The 19,633-nt window shown below is 38.2% G+C and overlaps 1 protein-coding gene across 11 annotated transcripts in view; it reads left to right on the forward strand.

The window, feature by feature from the left end:
* The window catches only part of DMD (dystrophin), a 1,873,751-nt gene that overhangs the window by 485,540 nt on the left and 1,368,578 nt on the right, over positions 1–19,633 (forward strand). For all 11 annotated transcript variants that reach the window (XM_075265063.1, XM_075265067.1, XM_075265060.1 and 8 more), the window contains 2 exons: positions 5,964–6,056; positions 9,946–10,118. In XM_075265063.1, coding sequence (XP_075121164.1) covers positions 5,964–6,056; positions 9,946–10,118 — 266 coding nt within the window. The remainder of the gene's footprint in view (positions 1–5,963; positions 6,057–9,945; positions 10,119–19,633) is intronic.

The raw sequence follows: 19,633 nt of genomic DNA on the forward strand, positions 1-19,633 counted from the left end.
CTGTATATATGCACAGACCTAAAACTGAGTTTATTGCAAGCTGACTCTTGGTCCTGTAGTATGTAAATCCAGCTCTGCTACGTCAGCTTCATATTGTGCATCTTCCAGAGATACTGTGCTAATGTATTTACAACCATCCCTCATTACTGACTGCAAACATGTACTGCTATGAAGAGAGCTAGCAGAGCTGTCTTTGTCTGGGAGACAGCAAGTGATACCAAGCCCACCAATTTAAAGAGCAAACCAGGAAGTGAACAAAGCAGACAGCCTGAAAGTTGATGATCGGGCGAGTAGGGAAAACCCCTTTAATCCTATAAAAGCATAAATGCAGTAGAACTATAGCTATAATATAAGATTACAATGCAAGGATAAGGAGGGTACACAGAGGATTGATGCTAAAGACAGGTGGAGGAGATGAGGGTATTTTATGGATTTAGTATTCCACAAGAAGGAAAAGGCGGAGCGGATGGTCCAAGCAGTGTCTGTATCGAGAGAGACATTTAGAGCGACACTCTTTGAGAGATTAATTTAATAGTTACTATGGAACTATAGGTGGAAATTTCTAATAAGAGGGAAAACAAGGAGGTCAAGGGTTTCATGATGTGGAGGAGAACCTCATCCACAAAGGTAGAGACTTTGAAGTGTAGAGTACCCGAATGAAAGCCACGAATATTAGAGTTATGGTGAATAGTGATCAGGAGATATTCCTGTATTAACCCTAGAGGAGGAATTTTTTGATTTTTGTTCTTCGATTTTGACTCCCCTCCCCTTCCAAACTTCATAACTAGAGATGAGCGAATAGTGTTCAATTGAGTACATGTTCGATCGGATATCAGGCTGTTCGAGATGTTGCCACACCAGGTGGCAAATTCATAAAAAATTTGATTCCCCTCCCACCTTCCCTGGCGCTTTTTTTTGGGGACAGGAGCTACGACAACGGAGGCATCGGAAAAAAATCGGAAAAAGTAATTTGCTGCCAAAATCAGATGACCTCTAATTTATACGAACAGTGGATTTAATATCCGGTTCATATAAGACTGTGAACTGTGTGACTGTGAGACAGGGATAGATGTACAGGCAGGGTTAGCTAGGGATTACCTTTATTTAGGTGGGAATGTCACTCACACAGCTCTTTGGGGCTCTATCTGGTCAGGATCCCTGTCAGCTTGTGATATGCGGGAGCTCACTTTTTCCCATAGGAATGCATTGACCAACGTTGATTGGCCGAATGCCATACAGAGTACAGCATTCGGCCAATCAACGCTGGTTCTGCCAGAGGCTCATCTGTGAGGAGGTGGAGTCTAAGATCGGACCAGAATGGAGACTGCTGTAGACCGACCTTAGACTCCGCCTCCTCCGGCAGAACCAGCGTTGATTGGCCAAATGATGTACTCTATATGGCATTTGGCCAATCAACGCTGGTCAATGCATTCCTATGCTGAGATGTAGCAGTGCTGGCCATGCGCTCAGCACTGCTACACCAGAGATGAAGCAGAGCTGAGTGTGCGCTGAACCCTGAGATTGGCCATGCACAAGACTGAAAGCTCAGAACGGACTCCGGGCGCTAGTGTGAACCCAGCATCAGAGAGTAAAGTCTGTCAGGGTCAGTACATATTATAATTCTGAGAACTTTAAAGGAATGTTTGGGCCAGAGAAATGGAGAGATAGATTTTAGAGTTTGCCCAATATGTGTTAGGATTTCAGATTTATCATAGATAATTTGAAATTAGAGGCCAAACTGATCAACTTGTTCAGAAATATGGAGGAATGTCAGGATAGCTATGGATGAATTAGTTAACAAAACTAAAAAGTCATCAGAAAATGCTGCAGTGTCATGGAAAAAATTCCCAACAGTTATGCCTTGAATATTTGGGGATTGTCCTAATTTTTGAATCGGGGTTTCCATCACAAGAATGAATGAGGCAGAGGAGGGGGATATTCCTGTTTGATGCCATTTTTTTTTTTATTTGGAAGTAGAGATGAGCGAACACTAAAATGTCCGAGGTTCGAAATCCAATTCGAACAGCCGCACGCTGTTCGAACGGATTTCGAACCCCATTATAGTCTATGGAGGGAAAAGTAGGGGGTAGACAAAATTCGATATAATTATACTTACCAAGTCCAAGAGTGACGGTCGGGCTGGATTCCCCTTGAAGTCTTCTCCTGGCGCAGCGCCGCCGCGGTGTCTTCCAGCTAGAATTCACTCTGCCTACGCATCGGGGCCTAGGCAGAGCCAACTGCGCATGCGCGGTCGGCTCTGCCTGGCCCGACGCCTGAGCAGAGCCGACTGCGCATGCGAGGGTATGCCCGCGCATGCGCGTCGGCTCTGCCTAGGCCGGATGCCTAGGCAGAGTGAATTCCACCCGGAAGAAGACGCGGGGACATAGCGCGGAGAAGACTTCAGAAAGGTAAGAGAAGAACCAGCATTCTGCCAATCAACGCTGGTTCTGCATCGAACCTTAAACTTCGAATAGCTAGTAGTGTTCGATCGAGTACGAGTATTCCGAATACCATAGTATTCGATCGAACACCTACTCGATCGAACACTACTCGCTCATCTCTATTTGGAAGTAATCAGACATGGTGCCATTAACCCTTACGCAAGTAGTTTAATATGTGTATAAGAAGAAAGCAGGGGTAAAGTTGAATTTTAAATTGTAACTTTCATAAAGCTCTCACTGACCCTACTGAAAGCCTTCTTAGCATCAGTGCCGAGGAGGACTAATGGAATGTATTTTTTCTTTGCAAAGTAGATTAAATGTTTCAATCTTGATGTATTAAATTTATCTTCCCTACCTGGCACAAGTTTCATCTGGTCTCTTCCAATTAAAATCCCCAAAAATTTAACAATTCTGTTAGCCAGTTGCTTAGGTCATCATTTTAGATCCGTATTCAATAAGATTATTTGCCTATAACTTGAGCACAGCTCCAAATTTTTGCTCTTTTTAGGAATAATTGATCCTAAAAAATTAAATTTGTATGTGAGAGAGTCTTCATTTGGTAAACATGTTGGGTTGTGTATGCTTGTTTATGCATATTAGGTTATTATAAATATAGAACTGTATAGACATGCATTTGTAAATGTTTTTTAAAATACGATAATTTAAAGTACTCATGCATGACCAATGTGCTAAAATATATATGATAATATTTTATTTATTTTTGATAGCCCTCTATATACCATATAGCACTATGTATACATGTCCATTGTAGACTATAGAGCTTTTATAGACTGGAATATAAAAACAACAGCATTACTACATTCACTCAGGGATGCAAGTGACTCATTCTCAATCAGAACAGCTCATTACAACTACCAATTTCCTGCTGCGTAATTCAAAATGTATGCGTGAAACCTTTTACAAGTAAATTATATTACATTTAGTAAACAAAAACTGATTTAACCTTTTGGACTATATATCTTAAGTAAACATTTATATGTATTCACACAGTAAAATGCAATTATAGTTTGATGGTTTTAAATATAAAGAGTAATATCAGATTACATGAAAATAAAGTGAAAAAAATGCTGTTTCAATTAGCTACAATTACAGTGGCCACACAGAGTTACATTATCATTTACAAAATATTTGGTTGCACTTATAATTGTATCTTCTGTGGATGAAATTTACCAGAAGGAGCTATGCAGCTGTTTGATAAACTATTAAGAAGGGTGACACACATGCCTTGTGAATATGACAGATGCTGAGTCATATGGCAAGAAAGCCAGAATCCATAGGAGATAGTAAGAGACTGTGAGTTAATGCCAGTGTCTGGAGATCCCTGCCAGAATAACCCTAGCTTTCAGCATATAGCAGTCAGGGAGACATTGTTCTTTCACACCCACCATACCAGCAAATAACAGGACTAAACTGGAATGTGCGAGGTTTAGTGTAACAAATGTCCGACAGTATTTAGTTTCCTAAAAAATGTTCTCCTCGCTACAATTTTCCTTTCAGTGACATATGTGACACAAGATGCTTCATATTTGGTTCAAAAACCTTGAGTAGTTTAAGTCTTCAAGCATATTGCATACAGACTACCAATGTCATAACTGTAAACTATGTGTAGTCTCCGATATTAGAACGGATGGGACATTTGGAAACGAGGTTCCATTCCTAAAAATTAAATTAAACAGGAGTATCTGCAGGCCCCTACTCCCCTATTGCTTTGGGACAAATTAATTCTGGTTCAAGATGATTATAAGCAATGTTGTAAAGCTATTTCATAGAAAATATTTTATAGCGATAAGATAAATTATCAGGAATTTGAGAGGTCAGGAAAAGAAAACTTATCTTGCTAAATCTAAAAGCATAAGTGCATATAGGAGTCATTTGTGCAAAAAAGGGGGCATTGATAAGTGTAACAGGATTAGCTCAGGGATCTTCATCTCCTCAGATAGACGAGCACTTTTTGCACAAAAAAATGAAAGTTCAGTCCAGCCAAGTATGGTGCAACTGGCCGCAACCAGTTTTATTAGAAGTTGTGCAGGAAAACAAAAACAAATACAATACAAAATAAAATCCTAGCCGTCCGGCTTCTACCTACATCACAGGTCACCTAACTATGAGAGCTGGCCCTTCTGCACAGCTCCCTAAACACAGCATATAGCAATGTTACTCAAAGACAAATTTCCAGGAGCAGAGAAAGCCATATACCTGTGTGCTGTCTGCCCTTTTATACACACTTGAGGATTACAAGGATTTAACCTCACATATCCCATAACCTGGAGTGGCTGAATGGAGTAGAAACACACCCAAAACTCCCTACTCCAGCAGGAAGACCTTTACCAGGGTTTTGGTAAAACCCTCCAGCAAGGAACCCAGCTTTTCTCAGCTGCATCTAGATTGTATGTGAGAAGAACCTTGGAGAAATGCACACTTCTTCTATCACTTTGCCCCTGGTCCTGTCATATAAGGGAAAAAGAAAAAACGTGAAATCTGTTTTTCTTTTAGTTATACAAGGAATTATTGTATTCTAAATCCAGATACAGCCAAGCAAGCCAAGTGTAACATAACTCTGAGTTAAATGTACAGCTGCAGCAATCTTCAACATTACGTTTTTGTTGGTTTTCTAGGGTATTTTAGATATTATGTGCAGCAAGCCATCAGATTTGTACCTGCAAACCATGGAATTATCTAAGATTTCTGAACAAGGTAGCGAGTTCTTAGCAGCTACTGCCAATCTCGACTCTGGTTTCAACTGGTAATATCTCAGAAAATTATACAGATAGAACTGATGACAATCTCATCTGTCATATGACTCAAGAACAAACAATGCAAAATCCACAGTACTTGTCACTACTGCTTCAATTATATTTTATTAGAAAATCATGAACAATGATCGATATTAAAAAGATTAGTAGGTTAGTAGTACAGATTGCACAGGTATTCAGACATTTTGGTCCACTATGGGACATTTATCAACAACCATCTGGCCATGAGTATTACTAACCTACTAGTCCTTTTAATATCGCCATGATCATTGCTTATTCTTGATTTTGCATTGTGTGGACTATTGAATTACCACATCCACAATCACGTCCAGATATAAACCGGTGTATAACATATATTTTTCAAATGGCATGTTAACCACTGTTCAAAATTTTATAATGCTTGAGATATCACTGTTGAAGTTACTCTTCCCAGCCTCAGTTTCCCTGCGTTATACAGATTAAAGCGGAGAAGAATAAAGAAAGGACAAATAAGATCCAAGAAAGGATCCAAGATGTATTAATATATTATATTAAAATATTTATTAAGGTCACAAATGCTGCTCGAAAATCAAAAGTAGTCAGAATGTTTACTCATGTATTAAATAGTGTTTTGTTACTAGTAGCCATAAAAGCGTTTGAGCTTGATAAATAGTATGTACTTAAGATAAAGAAAATTAATAGGATCAAATAGCAATGGCTGCATCAACAAGGAAGCTTTTCATTCATTTCTTATTTATGTTGTATACAGATTGATTTGGTAAATATTGGCAGCTCAGACATAGTGGATGGGAATCACAAGCTGACCCTTGGATTGATCTGGAGCATCATCCTCCATTGGCAGGTGAGTTCAACTTTAATTGTTTATGCAACTGTTTGTCCTGTGATTGTATAAAAAGCATATATATATATATATATATATATATATATATATATATATATATATATATATATATATATATATATATAGTAATGAGGCTGAGGCATAGCTATTATTATAATATTGTGATAATTAATACTATTATGGTTGCTCTAAATGTTTAGACCTAGCAGATTCCTCATATTGTTCACATTGTGATGATCATAGGAAGGCAGTTTCATTCATATTTAGCATTGAGTAAGTGGAAATATAGAAGACGGGGAATATACATTGCTCTGTATCTTATGGATTTTACACTTTTGACAGAAATGCATCTGATTTATCATTTATTGTGCTCTAGCCTTAAGTCTGTGGTATAAATTTACAATAGTGACTGTTTAACTGGTAAAAAAGAAAAATGTTTGTTTTGGTACCGTTAGCCAGTGGTTATAAAATATAAAAAACAAAAAAAACTTTGCAAGTCTTCAGTAGGTGATACCTTTTTTAATGGCTAACTCATAATGATGACAGAATATGACGTTTCGAAGCTTTCCTCTGAGCTTCTTCTTCAGATATAACTAAAAAACACTCTGTAGAGGCTGCATATTTATAACTGGACACAGGGCTAGAATTACAGGAGGGAGGGGGGAAGAGGCTTATTACTATATACTTATAACAACAAACAATCAATTGCCAGATCCCCCAGTTCTTATCTTAATTGCTGTCTTAATGATGTGTATAAAAAGACATAAACCCACGTGAGATGTTCATCCCATTGTCCAACGTCTGGAATAGGGTCATGGCCTTGTACTCATAAATCAGTCGCTGTTTCCTTGATTTAAAGTTCCCTTTTAAGATCAAGATTTTCATGTCATTAATGATGCTGTGGTGTTCCTGGCAAAAATGATTTGGCACGGGAAGATCAGTTCTCTGTTGTTTGATTGTATGGCGATGTGAATTAATTCTCATTCTGAGTTTCTGACCAGTCTCTCCAACATACAGATTTTCAGTGGAACATTTGGTGCAAATGATCAAATACACCACATTAGGTGTATTACAGGTGAACGTACCTGGGATTTTATATTCCCTGTTAGAGTTTGGTATCTCTATCTTGTCAGTGGTCAGTATGTGGGGGCAGGTTTTGCACCTCTTCTGTCCACATGGGAATGTTCCTTTGTTAGTTGGAGGTGACAGAGAGCTGCTAATAATCATATTCCTGAGGTTTGGTGGCTGTCTGTAGCATAGGAGAGGGGGGTCAGAAAATATGGATTTTAGATGGTTGTCTTTTTGCAGTAGTGGATGTAATTTGCGTGTGATTCCTCTCAGCGTCTCCAGGTGGGGGTTGTATGTGACAACCAGGGGTACCCGAGTGTTCTCCTGTTTGGTATTGTATTTTAATAACTCCGATCTTGGTATCCTGGTGGCTCTGGTGATTTGGTTATCAACTGTTCTTGGATGGTAACCCTGCCTCAAGAATGTGTTTTTGAGGCCCCCAAGGTGTTCGTCCCTATCTGCAGGGTTTGAACATATGCGATGGTATCTGATGGCCTGGCTGTATACAATGGAGTTCTTTATGTGTTTAGGATGAAAACTATCCCATCTTAGGTAGGTAGGGCGGTCAATCGGCTTCCGATACAGCGATATCTCAATTTTGTTGTCCTGTATCTTGATGACTGCATCCAGGAAGTTTATTTCGGAGAAGGAGTGATCACTCCAGTTTTATTGGAAAGAATAAACTTTTTATTCTCATATTCCAATTCCACGAGGATGTAGTTTCCAAAATAGGGTCACTTTTGTGAGGTTTTCATTGTATTGGTACTATAGGGGTTCTGCAAATGAGTCATGGCACCTGACAAGTATTCCCGCAAAATCTACTCTTCAAATGCCCAGCGGTTCGCCTTTCCTTTGGTATGGTGCAATGTGTCCAAACACCAGTTTACATGCACATGTGAGGTGCTTCCGTGATCTAGAGAAATTGCATACACTACAGGGATAGTAAAAAATAATTTGGGGATCATTCACCCTTTTATGTCCACACAGATGATTTACTTTAGCTTTCTGCCAACTCCTATGAGAGTATTATATTAGAATAAAGCTGTATCTATCATAATGATATGGCTACCATCTAATGCAGCTCGGTATCACTATTATGAACATGCTTCATCAGAGCTCAATAAAGCCTATAATGTAAGCAGACCCCAGAGTATAATAATCGGAGACCCAGGGGAGGATACAAACATAAAAAACAATGTTACTTATCTCTCCCTGGTTCCAGTGCACCCCTGGTCTGATATTGCCCATATTCACTGACGTACATGACGTCACTTGAGCCAGGACACAGGCTCTGGCCATGTAACATCAGGGATGTCACACAAGTAGGCCTGAAGCTTGCCTGGAGCCAGGAGAGGTAATTGACAGTGTTTTTTATGTTCTCTCACCTCTCCTGGGCCTTCGATCATTAGACTCAGGGGTCTGAAACCCTCCCCGAGTATAATAATAGTATTTGTGGGGCCCATTGCCTTACTTTCCAAACCTGACTCCTGCTCACAGCCACATCCACAGAAGGAGAAGCGACCGCGGCCATGAGTTACTCCACTAGGTAATGGCCTATTAAAAAAAAAAAAAAAAGTAGTGGCTGTAGCCGGGCCCCCTAATGTCCCGGGCCCTGTGGTAGCCACTAATGCTGCCACTGGCAGTTACGCCACTGATTATAAGCTCATATCCCAGAGTACAGCAAATTATTAAGTTCTTCACTTCCCTTCAGCACTGATGTTCAGCCACAGTGCTGCAGTGATTCCACTGTGCGAACATTTGATTACATTGGGTAGACATATTAAGTCCTGCACCTAGGGATTTCTTTCTGGTCTGTTCTGTAAGTAGTTATGGTTATCAGTGTTGTGTTAATAAATTTCTAATAAATGTAGGATTTTAATGTTTCTTTCAGGCAGTTTTTCAATTTTGATTAATAGGAACACAGACAATTATATCAAGTATTAATTACTTCACCTTTCTCCGTGGCCAACCAATTATACAAAAATATAATTAAGGCTGGTTCACACCTTTGCTAGAAAGTCGAAGTTGGAAAATCGAACTTCAAGCAATTTTTTCATCCAGTAGTTTCAGTTTAAAAATAATGGACACCTGGCAGATCCTATTATAGACAATGGGATTCATCGGGCAACGTTGATGTCCACTGTTTTAGTGGTCTGTATGTCCATTGTTCTGATCCTCTATGTGAATATAGCGTAAAATGAAGTGCAAGTTAAGTATTCAGCTTTATTGTAACTTTAAACTACAGGACTATTGGCACAATGTCATTCATTCATTCTTTATGTGTGTACGGGTTTATCACTTTTCTTTTTTTCTCCTGAAATTTCTCTCTTTTCAATAGATTTGCATTTAAAAATTTGTTATATTTTTCAATAAGGTGGCAATAAAAAAAAAAATAGCCATCCCTCTACAATTAACCATAATTATCCTTCTTTAATCCTCTGAAATATTGTATAAGCATTACTAGTATATTTCATTTATAATCTATTTATATAATGATTTCCATGTTACCAAGGATGAAATGTATTTTTGCCCACTGGACTTATCTCATGATTCTCTCTCTCCTGGATTCTGTAGTAGGGCACTCCTGTAACTTTCATCTACTGACAACAGATTAACGCCTGTCTCCAAGCTTACTATTTTAATATATGTCAAACCATTTTATTTTTCATTGCTTCCCCTTGAATTCTGATAATCTGGGTGATGCAGAAAACAATTTAGTGCAGGAACATGCCACTTATATATTTGCTAGGGCTGTGCGTTAAGATAAATCGTTTATCTTGCTTTACAGTTTCAAACATTGATGGTTGTATATCTTATTCAGGTGAAGGATGTAATGAAAGGCATTATGGCTGACTTGCAACAGACAAATACAGAAAAGATCTTACTGAGCTGGGTCCGCCAATCAACACGCAATTACCCACAGGTCAACGTTATCAATTTCACCAGCAGTTGGTCTGATGGATTGGCTTTTAATGCACTCATTCACAGTCACAGGTATGAAAAATATTCCATGTCCATAACCATTTTATCACACACCTTTGTCTTGATGTCATTTTATTGATTGTTTTGGATGTCAGGAATTTTAGTTATTACAAATGTTATCCATTTGGCTGATGCATTGAGTATGTAGAATACACATAAACACTATTCTTAGTTTAACTGAAAATGGTAGCATTGGATGGGTAAAGATTAAATTTCTTACTTGTGTTTAACTTTATCACTTAGCATAGATGGCCAATAGGTCAATAATACTGACCACTAGGCACTCATGCATTAGGCACTGTATGGTACCTCTAGGATAGAATACCTTTGTAATATTTCTGTAATTCAGCATACGTGTGGCATACAGCTGTACAGTATTTAACTGAGGCAGGCTAAGGGTATGTTTACACAGAGTTTCTTGCAGGCGGAATTTGACACAGAATCCGCCTCAAAATCCCTTTCATTCATTTCAAAGGGAGTAACTCGCAGTTTTTTTCCGCTAGCAATTTTTTTCAGCTAGTGGAAAAATAAATGTAACACAACCTATCTTCACGCACAGTCAGCTGTGGCGTCCACGGCTCGAGACACTTTCCTGCTTAGGCCCATTCATCTGGGCCTAAGCAGGAATGAGATGCCATGGTGGAATGCAGATGCACTGCATTGGCATCTCGTCGCAGCTAGCTGCACGAAAAATCCTTTGCGGAAAGTGATCCTCTTCACTTTCCACCATGTGAACTCACCCTAAGAGTGATGTATTACTTATCTCGTTCTAGGGAGTCTGTCACCAGGATGAAGCATATTAAACTAGCAACACAGTTACATATCTCAGGCTTAACTGAATGTAAAGTATTTTTCCCTTATAAAAATTTGTGCCCTTGTTGCTGAGATATTAATTTATTTGACAATATGCAAATGAGCAGTCTAGAGAACTGAGAGCACCTCCATTGCTCCAAACTACTATGTTCCACGTTGCTCTAATATGTCCATCCCCTTCTTTGAGTGACAGGGCCAGAGTGCTATGCTGAAATCTCTCCTGGCCCTTTGTTCTTCCTTTTGCTATCTGACTATGTTGTTGGTTCGATTTACTTCACCCTGATGACAAACTCTCTTTAACATATATCTGTTACGGTATATGCCAATGTATATGAGTTTATGCTTGTTTTTTTGTAACCCCAAATGTTACAACATTTCTTTGCCTGGTAAGTGTCCTTTCAAAACACTACAAAAAAATTTGCATTAAAAAAAAATCTCCTAATGATTTGTACAATCATCCGCTGTAACTTTCTGCTGTTACAAGTTTTATTAAATTGATACAAATAAATCTACTATAAGATAGTAATTTTAGAATGCAACAAATAAATTTACATAATATAAAACTAATACTTTAAAAAAAGAATCTCAAATATTTAAAAAGCAAGAACAGCTTTGAGATTTTCAGCAAAACAATCTTTTTTTTGTTCAGACAAGTTTCTATTCCATATGCAATTGAGCTGTTTGGTGCACTTGGGGTGTGACCACACTTGCTGGAGCACCATCTTATTTTATAATTATTGATAATCACTGTCTATTGAACATGTCAGAGAATAGGTACTGTGACCTTACCTTGTCAGAGAATAGGTGGTCTGCCCTTACCCTGTCAGAGAAAAGGTGCTGTGGCCTTACAATGTCAGAGAAGAGGTGATGTGGATTACCCTGTGGGAAAAGAGGTGGTGTGACCTTACATAGTCAGAGAAGATGTGCTGTGGTCTTATCCTGTCAGAGAAGAGGCACTGTGACCTTATCCTGTCAGAGAAGAGGTGATGTGGCCTTACCCTGTCAGAGAAGAGGTGCTGTGGCCTTACCCTGTCAGAGAAGAGGTGATGTGGCCTTACCCTGTCAGAGAATAGGTGCTGTGGCCTTACCCTGTCAGAGAAGAATTGCTGTGGCCTTACCCTGTCAGAGAAGAAGTGCTGTGACCTTATCCTGTCAGAGAAGAGGTGCTGTGGCCTTATGCTGTCAGAGAATAGGCACTGTGACCTTATCCTGTCAGAGAAGAGGTGCTGTGGCCTTATGCTGTCAGAGAGGAGGTGCTGTGGCCTTACCCTGTCAAAGAGGAGGTGCTGTGGCCTTACCCTGTCAGAGAAGAGGTGCTGTGGCCTTATGCTGTCAGAGAAGAGGTGCTGTGGCCTTACGCTGTCAGAGAGGAGGTGCTGTGGCCTTACCCCGAGTGCAACAAACAGGTCATTTGCTTATGGAATAAAAGTTGAATTTCTCAGCAACAAGACAGCACTTCGAAACTAGAAAGGTATATTTAATATACCACTAACTAGCCCACCACAGCATAAAAGTGATTTAGAAATAATTATGGTGATGGTAGACATTGTTGAATACCTCAATTCTAATTTGCACAACCTTAAATTCAATAGGACTTTATTCATTTCGTTATTTTACCTGAAGTAATATATCGACCAAAGAAACCCACAAACTGTAAGAATTAGAGACTGCTCTTTCACCATGATGGTTTCAATTTCAAACTATATTCTGTTCCCCCTAGGTACTAGGCTACAGTCACAGAGGTACATTAATTCATATATTAAATGTCGGTATCCATTTTTCTTTTTTCATGTAACAAAATAAAGTTATGACAGAAAATATTGTTAATAACAGAAAGATCAAAGGCACAAAGTTTGATTCAAAAGGTCAAACTATAGTAGGCGAAGCTTGTTGCTAAAATTCTGATCTTTGCAAAAGTTGATTTTTGAGGAGCTCTAGTGGCCATTTCTAATACTTCATTTTGTATCGGCATACAATAATTTGTTACTACGCTATATATACTAAATATATTAATGCACTAACAGATTTACAATACATTTACTATTTTTGTTATATTGTGGAACAATAATTTTATTAGTTGTTTATAGAAGTACACTCACTGAGAATTATAGCTATAGACACCAACACACTCCTACCTTTTCTTTTGGCTCAACTTTGACCAACTTTGAAAAAAATATGATTTTGTCATATTCTTTCACAAGATGTATGTTCTATTTTTGTCATTGGTTGGGATGTGGCGTTTTAGTCTGTTAAGAGTTTTGGTAGCATGCCTCAATCATGTATTGAATTTGTATCTTAAGAATTTGGAATCCCTAACAAAATTTGTGCAAGCCTAAGGATATGTATTATCAAGTTGTTGGGGTGTTTTGTTGTTGTTATTTTATATTGAAATGACATTCTAGTTTTGAGGTGTAGTATTTAGCACTTACAATAGTCTTCTAATAGAAATGTGCTCTGTTCTTGAGCTTCTCACTCAAATGAAGGACGTGAGAATTCCTTCTGCTCCATCTGGACCCCCTGAGACAAGTGTTGTATTTTACTAGAGATGAGCGGCCGCCGTCAAAGTCAGCGTCACAGGTGCTTCCATTCATTTCTATGGGTGCGTGCTGTTTGGATCGGCTGATCCGAACAGTGTTCACTCAGCTCTATATTTTACGAGATCTCAAATCCTTGTTTTCCCTCCTTTCCCATTCCCGCTCTTCCCCCTTTGTTTTTTTCATTGTCTTGTCCTTTTGGGTTTTTTTTTGTTTTTGTTTTTTTGTTTGTCTTATTGTCTATATATATATATATATATATATATATATATATATATATATATATATATATATATGGCTCTTCCTTATTTGGGGATTTGAATGCTTGCTTTCCCCCCTCTGTTGTCTTACCTTTTATCCCTTATATAACTTTTTTTGTGAGAAACTACTCAATAAAAATGACAGTTAAGTAAAATAAAAGAAATGTGCTGCAAAACTCTGTGCAGGAAATGAAAGCAATCTGCCTAAACTGTTGTTGAGCTGCAATTGAATTACAATGCAGAGTTTTTATCAATACATTTCCTATTTTGAACATAAACCTTGATAGATGAGACATTGGGGCTCTTTAATCGGTTAGATCAGATTATCTCCAGAATGTATTGCCCTCTAAGTTTCAGATTATTTGACTTACGTTGTAAAATGACCACTTTACTTTCTCTGTACTTTAAAGTTGTACAAGATTTTATAATCATATAATCTTTTCCCAAATTGCAATGGACACATACTGATATTCAAAACATATTAACCTTGGGCCGGGTATTATGGTCACATATCTATTTTTTCCTTAACCTTCATAATACCACTAGGATATTTGTCACCAAGTGCAATGCACTGTGGAAATATTAATACCTATATGAATATGGCATATAATATGCTTAATTCTTAAAGGTAATTTTGGAAACCATACCATGTCATATTTTTATTTAATCCACTATCCTTGAAAATATTAAAAATAAGAAAACAAATCTTCCTGTTGCAGACATTTTTTATTTTCATTTTTTATTCTCACCTGTCAAAAAGCCATAACATTTTTCATTTTTACATTTACAGAGCTATATGAAAGCGTCATTGCACTAATAATGTTACCATTTAATCTTCTGTACGATTGGAAAGAAATTCAGCATGGTGTGGAATTAGACAAAAATTGTGTTTGCACAACTTTCTCCTGAGCTTTGTTTTTACAGCTCTCACCATATAGTCAAAATGATATGTTACCTGTATTACGCAGGTCGGTATGCTTACAGTGATATCAAAGTTTAACAGCTTTTGTTAGAATTTAACACCTTAAAAAAAAATCCAAAACTTTGAAAAAAAAAAGTATTGGAGTCACCATATTCGACATAATTTTTTATAAAAAAAATATTTTTTCATATAGGGCATCATAAGTTGTCTTTTTCTGTGGCAAGATGTACTTTTTACTTATACCATTTTGGGAAATTATGCTTTGATTGCTTTTTATTCATATTTTTATTTGAGGCAAAAAGGCTTAAGACAGGTAGTTTAGCTAGCTCTTTAGATTTTTTTTATGTTATAGCGTTTAATAAAATACAGCTCAGGGAATACCCAATTTGTAAGTGTTTTACTTTACTTATTAGGGGAAAGGATGGGTTTTAAAATTTTAGTATTTGCTTAATTTCTTTTTTCGCTGTTATTTTTTGACCTCCGTTTTAAACCCCAGAAGGTCTGGTCACTAATACAATATACTAAAAATGCTAATGGGTCTCTGCTTTGTAATACAGCTATGGTGGCCGTTTAGCTCCTGAAGAGTCTAAAGTCCCAACATTTCACTCCATATTTAAGACCCAACATCTGCAGTAGTACAGTGAATGTTGGGAAGGGCTAAACAGACCTGAAAAAGCCAATTTTTAACAGTGTCTTATACATTTTGTGCCCCGTTTATGCTCTGGCGTTAAAGTAGCATATATTTTCTAGGCATACATTTTTATTTTTATGTGTTGACTGCTCTGTATAGTAGATTGCCTTGAAACTGTGTATTAGCTTCTAGAGACAGAAGCCATCTCTATTCACTAATACAGCAGTGACTGCGGTGATGTCAGATAAAACTAATACTTCTGTGCAGACAGTGGGACTGTCTCCCACCTCACTCCTCAACACACAGTTCAGGCAATGTATTTACAGGCATATAGAGCAGGGGTAGGGAACCTTCGGCTCTCCAGCTGCTGTGAAACTACAACTCCCAGCATGCTTCAGTCACTTCCATGGGAGTTCCATGAACAGCAGAGCCAGTATGCATGCTGGGAGTTGTAGTCTTGCAACAGCTGGAGAGCCGCACGTTCCCTACCCCTGATATAGAGCATCAGAGCTTCAAACTGGTAACCTTTTATGTTTTTTAACTGGGAATGTCTTTAAACCATATGAATGAAAGATTGAGATCCAATCATTTTGGATGTTCAAGTTTCATATATTGGAATTTTGTTAAAAACTTAGCAACTTTTATAAAGGTAGAAAATAGGAAGTTTTTTCTATTGTTTGGCCAGTGTTGCAATAAGTTGTTATAAGTACAGATTTCTATTTGATAGCAATCTTCCCCTCCAAGCATGTTAAATATTATTATCCTTGTAGATTAAATTCTACTGAAAAGGATAACTGAGTATGTAAAAATCAGAATAAGTACAGGCAGCAGCGAGATTAAAGGATGATAATACACTCGAGTCGTCATTTTCTACTGAGTGTGGTTGATTAAATCTATAAAATACGCATTCTGCATTGATATTTTCAACATTTCCTAGTGAAGGTCTTCTCCTTATTACCTGAAACACACTTCATTGAGCAGCGACCGACTGAAAAAAGTGATGTTAATTAACAAGTAAATTGATTAGGTGAGACCTGTGCATCCAAGGTAGTCAGATACAGGCAACCTATAGGTCCCAGTTCAATGCATTTAATTTGCCATGTGATTACTAACAGCCGGATGTTTAATCACATTTAAGAATGATGTACTTAAAAATGGCTGATCATTTTTCTATTTAGATATTTCACGTTTCATTTTAGTAAATGCTTTAATGAAAATATCCATGAAGTACTTTAACTGCAAGAAATCTGCTTACTAGTTCGTTTTTTCCAACGCTCTTTTCATGGAAGTCAGCCCTGTTTTTTCACAAAAAAATTAACAAATGTAATACAGACTGAAACTACATATGTTGAAATACTCCATGGTTTATTACAAGAGTCATGAACTCTTATTACACTCAAATTAAGGAATCATGGCCCTTGTCATATTATAAATTGGTATTGTAAAGATGTGTTAAACAGCTCTCATATCCTGCTGTTTGCCCATACTGTACCTTCATCTCCCGATTATTTTTATATGGAAGATCTTCTCAACAAGGTATACCAAATACATGATGAAAAATTGTAGTATGCTCTATTGCATGCTGTATTACAAGGTATTCGCTTCTAGAGAAATTGTTTCAAGACAGTAATACAATACAGTGCCGTGTGTCCTCACTCTGCCTGGGGGATTGTAATATGTTATCAGTACGTACAAGGTCTGCTTTTATTGTATAAGCCCCATGTGCCTTTATCAATATATGGTATATATATGGTATGTCAAAGTGTGTGTTACGTAAAGGTTTGTCGAATCCTTCATTAGAAACCTTTCTGTTATAGAATCTTATTTAGAGGGAACTTGTCAACAAACCTGAAATTTCTCTGTGTTATTAAGCCAAAAGTGTGGCAATTGGCAACTGCAGAATTCTGTGTGGCAGACGGTGTGTCTGGTTGAAGCAAGAATTAGCTTTATGAAATATACCCATGAAATAATGCCCTTCAGATACACCAACACAGCAATATTGGAATAATCAATGGGTTTATTTTGTTTCTATTATGCCAACAGAATAGCAGTGAAGGTAAAAAGTACAGAATTTGAAGAAAATATTTTATTGTGGCACACTGGCAAATTGGCAGTGTGTCTGTTTGAAAAAAGAAGTGGCATTTAAAAAATAAATAAATAAAAATTACCTTTACCAAAAATGTTTAAAAAAAACAAACAAAAAACCTCGAAAAATCCCTTGGGAGAGAACATATCACACATCACATTGGCTTTGGTATTGTACAGAAGTGATGTCATGAGGGATTTTTTTTTTTTTTTTTGGGGGGGGAGAGGGGGGTTAATCTTTTTTATTTATTTATTTTTTAATTTTTCATTATTTCTGCACTATGGCACCAACAGTATGGAATAATATAATGTGATTAACTAGGCCACAGGAATTACCTAGCTGAGTGGTGGGGATGGTTGTAGTAACTGTGGCAACATCAGTGGAAGCACATTATGGAATAGAACATGACAGACCAGGCCACAGAAGATGATGTCTGGTTGTGTAAGGGTAGACTCTCTGCCCACATCCCAGACTTCATATCTGCAGACGAGAAGAAGAAACTCTACATCCTACTGGGAAAAGAAGAGGCCACTGTGGAGATCGCTGCCCAATACGTGTCCAGCTTTCACCAACTAAGAGGAAGATGAGACTCCATGGACTGTTATACCCCAATACACCCACCCCACCCCACCTCCCCATATAGTGGTCACCAACTAAAAGGAAGACGAGACTCCACGGAATGTTATACCCCAAACCACCCACCCCACCCCCCATACCCACCCGAATCCAACTCCCCCCACACACACACACACTTTACTAACTTTGGCAATGCCAAATATCTATTCGGACGTGCCAATAAAGCTTATTTGATTTGATTTGATTTGGTAGAAGGCAGTGTCAGCAGTACAGTAAATGGAACATTATACATGGAGACAGATGCAGTGGCAGATTTATTCATTGGCATCAGCTGGAGGTATGTGAAAATCCTTACAAACCCATTCCTAATTTATTTCCACAAACGTGGTAGACCGTTTGGTCCAACTAGATGATACAGCATTACCTGCAGCACTGAACATATTCTCAGCCATTTTAGTTGAGGCTGGACAACACAAAACTAGTCTAATATGCAATACTGGAATCAGAATTCCATGGAATCAAGGTTATCAGCTGGAGTAAATGAACAGTTTAGGTATGTCTGTACCTGGTTGTTCAGCCACTAGATATCTGTTACCTACTGTGTGTTCAGTTGGCTCAGCAAAGTAGAAGAATTCTGGTTGATCATATTTCGGATAATGTATTGGCTGCTTCTGGTGCTACTGCTTACCTTCTGCTACTTGTAACCTTTGCTCTAGCATAGGTGGTGGAGTGCTGTCTGAATAACATGCTTGCACTGGAAGTCGTCTCACTGAAAGCTTCTGTGAGCTGGGTATACAACATGTCTTGACAATATAATACTTATGCCTCCATTTGGGTTGCAGAGAAAAATCCCCTAGTTTTCCTTTACAGCAGAGGTTTAAGAGCACAGCAATCCAGTAGTTTTGTCTGTGCTTCATGCTAACAATATGCTTGTTACTATGTAAGCAATGAAGCATGCAGGTTGCTTGCATGTGTGTGCATGAATCCAAGGTCCTCCTATCGATGCTCTTACCCAGCGATCTTGATATTATCAGGAAACAGAGGAGGCAGATAGACCTGGATGTTGTTGGAACTGGGCCTACACAGATGGACTTATGTCAGTACTAAAACTTGACCTTGTTGATTTTGCATGTTGTTGCTGCTGCTCAAAACATTGCCCCAATGGGCTGTGAAGCCATGTATTTTCTCTGCCCATAATTGCTGCTCCACATACTTACAGGATATTGCACCTTTCCCTAAACTCACATTTCTAGAGAAATAAAGGTATTTAGATATCCTCCATGTAGGCCATGCTAGAATCATGCCATCAGTTTGCAAAATGCAATGGAAACGTATAAGTTGTATGGCAGCAATGGCACTTTTAGAAAATTATGTTAAATGGATGTGGCCTAGCTACAAGAAAGATTATGATTAGAGATGAGTGAGTACTGTTCGGATCAGCCGATCCGAACAGCACGCTCCATAGAAATTAATGGATGCACCTGGTACTTCCGCTTTGACAGCAGCCGGCCGCTTAACCCCCGCGTGCCGGCTACGTCCATTCATTTCTATGGAGCGTGCTGTTCGGATCGGCTGATCCGAACAGTACTCGCTCATCTCTATGATGAAAAGGAGCAGGTCAGCCTTGCTCAGTCAGTCTTGACTGCCACTACCAGTTGTATTTTAGCCAAGTCGTATTTTCTGCTTGCAGAGTGCCATAATTTGA

The sequence above is a fragment of the Leptodactylus fuscus genome, chromosome 2 (genome assembly GCF_031893055.1).
Source record: "Leptodactylus fuscus isolate aLepFus1 chromosome 2, aLepFus1.hap2, whole genome shotgun sequence".
Lineage (NCBI taxonomy): Eukaryota > Metazoa > Chordata > Amphibia > Anura > Leptodactylidae > Leptodactylus > Leptodactylus fuscus.